This window comes from Cucumis sativus, chloroplast (assembly GCF_000004075.3).
Source record: "Cucumis sativus chloroplast, complete genome".
Classification (NCBI taxonomy): domain Eukaryota; kingdom Viridiplantae; phylum Streptophyta; class Magnoliopsida; order Cucurbitales; family Cucurbitaceae; genus Cucumis; species Cucumis sativus.
The window spans coordinates 45,001-52,500 of record NC_007144.1 but is presented as its reverse complement, the minus strand read 5'-3'; the positions used below and the strand labels follow the sequence as shown (position 1 = coordinate 52,500).

Genomic DNA, 7,500 nt, shown 5'->3' with positions numbered 1-7,500 from the left:
TATGGGAGCCTGTACAATTACAGGAGGGATGTTCAGTACCGATTCTTATAGTACTGTTCGAGGAGTCGATAAGTTAATTCCTGTCGATGTGTATTTGCCGGGTTGTCCACCTAAACCCGAGGCTGTTATAGATGCTATAACAAAACTTCGTAAGAAAATATCTCGAGAAATCTATGAAGATCGAATTAAGTCTCAAGAGGAAAATCGGTGTTTTACTACCAATCACAAATTTCATGTTGGCCCAAGTACTCATACTGGAAATTACGATCAAGAATTACTCTATCAACCATCATCTACTTCAGAGATCATCCCTCCTGAAACTTTTTTCAAATACAAAAGTGCAGTCTCTTCCTACGAATTAGTAAATTAGGCCGTATACTTTTTTTGTACAGAATAACAAAGCAAAGAACGAGTGAATCTTCATAAATTTTTCATTGTAAATGGGAAATACTTATAAAAATAAAAAATGGGGGGGGGGGATAAAAAAGATGCAGGGTAATTTGTCTTCTTGGCTAGTCAAACATGGACTGGTTCATAGATCTTTGGGTTTCGATTACCAAGGAATAGAGACTTTACAAATAAAGCCCGAGGAATGGCATTCCATTGCAGTCATTTTATATGTATATGGTTACAATTATCTACGTTCCCAATGTGCTTATGATGTAGCACCAGGCGGACTGTTAGCTAGTGTGTATCATCTTACGAGAATCGAGTATGGTATAGATCAACCGGAAGAGGTATGCATAAAAGTATTTGCCGCAAGGATAAATCCTAGAATTCCGTCTGTTTTCTGGGTTTGGAAAAGTGCGGATTTTCCAGAAAGGGAATCTTATGATATGTTGGGAATTTATTATGATAATCATCCACGTCTAAAGCGTATCTTAATGCCTGAAAGTTGGGTAGGATGGCCCTTACGTAAGGATTATATTGCCCCCAATTTTTATGAAATACAAGATGCTCATTAAATAATACGAAACTAATCTTCACTTCGACAACTCAAGATATTCAAATACATTTTTACGTTCTCTTATAGATATAGCATAGTAATTGAAGTCTCATTCATCTTATTATTATTGATTTGAAATAAAAAAAAAAATACAATTAGAGATTTGGTTAGATTATCCAATTTGTAAGATACTTATTTTGGATGAGCCACAAGCTAATAGGATGAACTAAACGAGTTCTGCATTATGAACTATGTATCACGCATATGACTTATAGATGTGCTTTAAAAACATAGGGTGAAATGAAGAAATATAATATGAAAAGAGAATCGGATTCTATTTGTACTGTATCTGAGATGAATCTTGGCCATTCCCGCCTTTCAACTCCCCTAGACTAGACTTTTGGGTCTTATAAGCAACTAATTGAAACTTTCAAATATGTATAAAATATTAATTGAACGCCAGGAGACAGAGTATGAACAAATAAAAAAGAAGAGGAAACAAAATAAAATTCTTTTCTTTTACATATACATATCTATATACATCCTTTACATATTTCTATAAATATCCTCTTTATCTTTACTTGTCTATTTTCGACATCTATAAATAGAGTAAAAAATATATATAGTTTAGTTAAAGGGTGGATTTCCAAACATCATGATGTATCAATATTTTTCATGATCTATATTATTAATGAATCCGTAGAATAGATACTCATACAAATTCATGATGTGCCAAGAACCAGATTTGAACTGGTGACACGAGGATTTTCAGTCCTCTGCTCTACCAACTGAGCTATCCCGGCCATTTCCGACACATTATCCTTATTTTAATAGATGACTTTGGTCTATGTCAATTGTAAATAAGAAAAAAGGTATTCCAAAGTCTTCTTTTTGAAGATACACGAAATTTCAGGGCTTGGATAAGACTTTCGAAGTTTCAGTACAGTAGATAGTATTGTTAATCATTCAAATTTCACAGATTACTTGCGCAAGGATGTTCGTTTGTACGTGTATCATATAGAATATATACCACAAGCCTTGTGATAAGAAATCAAATTTCCGCTCAAATACGTTTGTGAAAGAGTCGAATGAATGAGAAAGATAACAAATTGTGAATTGCTAATGAAAGGATAAATAATTAAAGAGGCCAACGGGCCCTTTTTCGGGTTTTGGGGATAGAGGGACTTGAACCCTCACGATTTTAAAAGTCGACGGATTTTCCTCTTACTATAAATTTCATTTTTGTCGGTATTGACATGTAGAATGGGACTCTATCTTTATTCTATTCGATCTGATTAATCAGTTCTTCAAAAGATCTATCAGACTATGTATGATGGAGTAAATGATTTGATCAATGAATATTCGATTCTTTTTTCAACTTGGAGGTCTTGGAATCGATTCATAACAATTCGTTCATTTTTATATATAATTTTATATATCTATATAAATAAAAAAATATATATAAATCTAAAAAATATATAAATATAAAAAATAGAGATTCGAGTTGTCATTAATCAATATAGTATTTCAGTACGTAATAAGTTTATCTTTCATCGTTTCTGGAGTTTCGATGGAAGGATTCATTCCTTTACTAACGCAACGTCGTCAACTCCATTTGTTAGAACAGCTTCCATTGAGTCTCTGCACCTACCCCTTTTTTTTTTTCGGAAAAAGGATTTGGCTCAGGATTGCCCATTTTTAATTCCAGGGTTTCTCTGAATTTGAAAGTTATCACTTAGTAGGTTTCCATACCAAGGCTCAATCTAATTAAGCCCGTAGCGTCTACCGATTTCGCCATATCCCCCTCTTTAAGATTAGTATCGCACTATGATGTCCTTCCCCGTTTCTTTCATTTGTATTATACTGGAACGAACCACTGAAGTCATTAGAATACCGATTCCTCTATTGAAAAGTGTTTCCTCCTATTGGATTGGATTTCTTGTCTATCTTCTTTAATCTCTCTCTATCGGAGACCCGTATTTGTTCCGATCCAAAATGATTCTATCATTTCTGTATCTGCAATTCAATATATATCAATATAGATAGATATATAGACATATAAATTTGCCCCTCTTTCTATTCTTTTTTTAGTAAAAAAATGAATACTTAAACGGTCGATTCTTTTCTTCGTCTTATCTTCCACCTTTCAGAATGAAAACATAGAAATGCTTCATTATCATCTCAATTGCATTTAGTTGGTTGGATTGCACCTTTTCATTTTTCTTTATTTATTCTTACCCTTAGGGGAGATCCTCTATAACATAACTAAAAATAACTTTATTATTCGATAAATTATTCTATAACCCATTATATAATATTATTATATAATATAAAAAAAAATAAGAAATTTCAATATATTTTTTTATATTGATATAAAAAGAGAAAAGCAAAATTATGTAATGAAATATTGTAATATTTTGATTTCATTTAAATAGACAGACATTCAAATAGCATAGTAAAAAAAAATAAAGAAAAGAGTAAATAACTAAAAAACCTAAAAGAAAAATAACCAAAAATCTTAAAAATAATAATAATAAGAATTTCACATTTGAATTCAAAAACAAAAATTTACTATCTAATTGAGATTAACCCATTAATTATTGATACACATCCATTTGATAAATAGATCAAAATTTTCTATCGCTATATTCTATTAATCGTTCTATTAATCGTTATATTAATTAATATGTTCTATAATAGAACAATTCCAATATTGAATATTTATTTGAAATGAAATTAGATTCTATATTCATATTAATTAGGAATAGCTAAGATCCCAGTAATTTAGTAAATTACTATGCATGTAACATTTCTGTTATGTGAGCCCGCTTAGCTCAGAGGTTAGAGCATCGCATTTGTAATGCGATGGTCATCGGTTCGATTCCGATAGCCGGCTTTTCTCTATTTGGATCCTCTAGAGTCTATCAATTATGTCAAAAATCAAATAAATAGACGAAACTACTTCTTACCCTTTTTCAAAGGTCACCAATCTATCATGTCGTAGGAACTTACTTACCTTTATGACTAAAGAAAGGGGTTCTATTTCTGTAGAACAAATCAAGAAAGGAACTCTTACTTTTTTATATCATTTACATATACAATAGTATAGGATCCGGATATTGATCCAAGTTATCTAATTATTCTTTGTTTTGTAGTACAATACTTTACTGGATTTCGCTTCATTTATAATATTTATCATTTAAGTTTTCATTTAAGTTTATGAAATTTAAATAAAATAAAATAAGGAGTCTTTATGTCGCGTTACAGAAGGCCTCGTTTCAAAAAAATACGCCGTCTGGGGGCTTTACCGGGACTAACTAGTAAAAGGCCCAAAACCGGAAACGATCTTAAAAACCAATCGCGTTCCGGTAAAAAATCTCAATATCGTATTCGTTTAGAAGAAAAACAAAAATTGCGTTTTCATTATGGTCTTACAGAACGACAATTACTTAAATACGTTCGTATCGCCGGAAAAGCCAAAGGATCAACGGGTCAAGTTTTACTACAATTACTTGAAATGCGTTTGGATAACATCCTTTTTCGATTGGGTATGGCTTCGACTATTCCTCAAGCCCGACAATTAGTTAATCATAGACATATTTTAGTTAATGGTTCTATAGTGGATATACCAAGTTATCGGTGCAAACCCCGAGATATTATTACAGCAAAAGATGAAAAAAAATCGAGAACACTGATTCAAAATTATCTTGATTCATCCCCCCCTCAGGAATTGCCAAAACATTTGACTCTTCAGCCATTGCAATATAAAGGATTAGTCAATCAAATAATAGATAGTAAATGGGTCAGTTTAAAAATAAATGAATTGCTCGTTGTAGAATATTATTCTCGTCAGACTTAAACCTAACTAAAAAACAAGGGTTCGGACAATTTCGTCCTCCCCTTCGCCGAAGTCTAAGTAAAAAGACCGAAGGAAAGTAAGGTTTTGATCCGGAAATTTTTCTATCATTCATCTATCATTGATCGGTAGGGGGATTTTCATCTCTTGTCCATTCTTTCCAGTCTTTTCCTTTCCGTACCAAAAAAATTCGAAATAAAGAATCCATAAAGGTCTAACCGTTGGAATAATAGTATCCATTGTTATTTGATTGATACATTGTGGTCAGTAACATTGTGAATTAGTACGGAAGAGAAGGATCGAACCCTCGGTAAACAAAAGCCTACATAGCAGTTCCAATGCTACGCCTTCAACCACTCGGCCATCTCTCCTACAGAATGATTATGGCCCAGAAACCGAGTTAATAGTGAGTCATTAATATTCAATTTTTTTTTTTATAGGCACGTCCAACCAATTCTAACTATACAAATAATTTTTTTTTACTCTGTTTAATGGATACTTTTAGCTCATGATTCTATTTAGTTTTTTAAACTATGATTCCTTTTTTCTAAAAATTAGACTTTTATTTTACAGTTTTCGATTTTTCACCAACAACTGTTTATCCCATACATATATCTAGTCACAATTTATGAATCATAGAATGATTATTCGATTCTTTTTGCTCTTTTTTGTATCATAATTCAATCAAAAAACTTCTAGAATTACCCCCAATCTGTCAGATAAATAAAATTCTTTTTTTCTTCAACTTCGCTGAAATCAGAATAGTTCTCTTCATTCTGATCCTACTACATTTGGATGAAATTTAACCGGATTGAAATATTTCTTCTGTTTTATTGATTCCTGTGAAATCAAAAAGAAACAATTTGAATATCGAGTGGGATTTTTTAATGAATCCGTTTTTATGTTATTTCGTACTATGCAATTCCTTTGTTTGTGGGATCATTTTCTCACGAGAGGTAATTAAAAGAAATTATAGAATGGGGTTGTTACCGATGCCTAGATCTGGTGGGATAAATGGAAATTTTATCGATAAGACCTTTTCAATTGTAGCCAATATCTTATTACGAATAATTCCGACAACTTCCGGGGAAAAAGAGGCATTCACCTATTACAGAGATGGTGCGATTTGATTTTTTTTTCAATTTTCTTTAGCGCTCTCCGTCTTAGTAGAAAGACACGGTATTCGGGATAGAAAGAAAACAATAATTGAAATAAATCTACGCTTCTTGGAGGTGCAATTTGAAAATAAAAAAATTCCTTCTGTCGTGTATCCCCGATTAATGTAACCTCAGATGCTTTAATTGTCGATTCTAGTATTAAGCGAAAGGTGTAACCTATGGATTAAGTCAACCCTACTCCACTAGTCAAAATATTCACTAGTAAAAATAGGTAGCAGAGGGGAAGAAGCACTACACCTAGGAATCAACAACACGAAAACTTTGTTATAAATTATACCTTTTCCTTATCGGGATCGGAACTTAGAAAAATGGTTGGGACAACAAACATCCATCTCGTTTGTATTTTGGATACCTGTATAACCATCGAAGACTGTTGAAGTGACTAATTCCTGGAAATTTAGAGGCGTTGAGGACAAAGAAATTGTTAGAGTTACCATTTTTATTTTTATCTAGTAACACCATGCTTGATGTTAAGAAAAGATCTTTTACAGGAAGGTTGGCTAGAGATTTTTTGTAAAAACGCTAGTCCCATGAGTTCATAATGAGAGTATTTCAATGTTTTTTGATTTCATGTATTATTCTCATCTCATTATGCGCATCACATAAAGGGGGAGCCGTATGAGATGAAAATCTCACGTACGGTTCTGGAACGGAGATTCTTTGAATGGAATAAGGAACGACCGTAACGGATGTCGGCTCAATCCGAAGGAAATTATGCGGAAGCTCTACAGAATTATTATGAAGCTATGCGACTAGAAATCGATCCCTATGATCGAAGTTATATACTCTATAACATAGGTCTTATCCACACAAGGAACGGAGAACATACGAAAGCTTTGGAATATTATTTTCGGGCACTAGAACGAAACCCGTTCTTACCACAAGCTTTTAATAATATGGCTGTGATCTGTCATTACGTGCGACTATCTCCACTATAGAAAGAAAAAAAAGAGAAAATTCGCTAATAAATACTAAAAAAAAAATAGGCTTTCTACATATGTATTGTCCAAACTAACGATTTGTATCAGCTGTAGCAAAGAAAGAAACTTCATAGAAATAGAAATATGAAGAAATAGGTATGCCTAGATACTTTATTCTATGGATAAAGGATCTAATTGATAGAAGAAGCACCGTAAAGATCAATTAGTCAGGTTTTTGGCCGATACAATAAAAACTGCTTACTTATATCATGATATAAGATCAAAATGAAGGAATCCACTTATGTAATAGGGTGGATCCCCTACAATATTGAGCAGCGGTGTAGCATCAGATCCCAAAGACAGTAAGTCTTTTCTTTCTTATGAAGGAAAGTCTTTTTCAAGGATTCTATATAAATTTCTAGATGAAACCGAGACAGTTATCTTTCAGAAAATTGTAACGATAGTGGGTGGAATGCCTATGCTTTATTTTTCTGAAGGTGGGAGAAAAGATAAAACTTATTTAATTATTCAGCAAAATTGAAGTTTGAAACTTATATAATTAACCTCTTTTGCTTAACTCGAGAAAAAAAAAATGGCCTA

General features: G+C 32.5%; 4 protein-coding genes and 4 non-coding genes; 5 read left to right on the top strand and 3 right to left on the bottom strand. All coding sequences in view use genetic code 11, as the record gives it.

Moving 5' to 3' along the window:
- ndhK (NADH dehydrogenase subunit K) overlaps positions 1-370 on the top strand; it is a 681-nt gene extending 311 nt beyond the window's left edge. The window contains exon 1 of the mRNA in view: positions 1-370. This exon is cut by the window's left edge and continues 311 nt beyond it. Coding sequence (YP_247603.1) covers positions 1-370 — 370 coding nt within the window.
- Positions 371-488: 118 nt separating this feature from the next.
- On the top strand, positions 489-965 carry ndhJ (NADH dehydrogenase subunit J). Its single transcript has one exon. It carries the CDS (start codon positions 489-491, stop codon positions 963-965), a length of 477 nt encoding a protein of 158 aa, YP_247602.1.
- Positions 966-1,676: 711 nt separating this feature from the next.
- On the bottom strand, positions 1,677-1,749 carry trnF (tRNA-Phe (GAA)). Its single transcript has one exon. It is a non-coding gene; the product is annotated as a tRNA-Phe (tRNA).
- A 367-nt stretch (positions 1,750-2,116) lies between these two features.
- Positions 2,117-2,750, bottom strand: trnL (tRNA-Leu (UAA)). One transcript has 2 exons: positions 2,716-2,750; positions 2,117-2,166 (listed from the first exon to the last, which is right to left on the bottom strand). It is a non-coding gene; the product is annotated as a tRNA-Leu (tRNA).
- Positions 2,751-3,769: 1,019 nt separating this feature from the next.
- Positions 3,770-3,842, top strand: trnT (tRNA-Thr (UGU)). Its single transcript has one exon. It is a non-coding gene; the product is annotated as a tRNA-Thr (tRNA).
- Positions 3,843-4,199: 357 nt separating this feature from the next.
- Positions 4,200-4,805, top strand: rps4 (ribosomal protein S4). The gene has a single exon. The coding sequence runs from the start codon at positions 4,200-4,202 to the stop codon at positions 4,803-4,805; it is 606 nt and encodes a 201-aa protein (YP_247601.1).
- Positions 4,806-5,088: 283 nt separating this feature from the next.
- trnS (tRNA-Ser (GGA)) lies at positions 5,089-5,173 on the bottom strand. The gene has a single exon. It is a non-coding gene; the product is annotated as a tRNA-Ser (tRNA).
- A 621-nt stretch (positions 5,174-5,794) lies between these two features.
- ycf3 (photosystem I assembly protein Ycf3) overlaps positions 5,795-7,500 on the top strand; it is a 2,005-nt gene continuing 299 nt past the window's right edge. The window contains exons 1-2 of one mRNA in view: positions 5,795-5,921; positions 6,668-6,897. Coding sequence (YP_247600.1) covers positions 5,795-5,921; positions 6,668-6,897 — 357 coding nt within the window.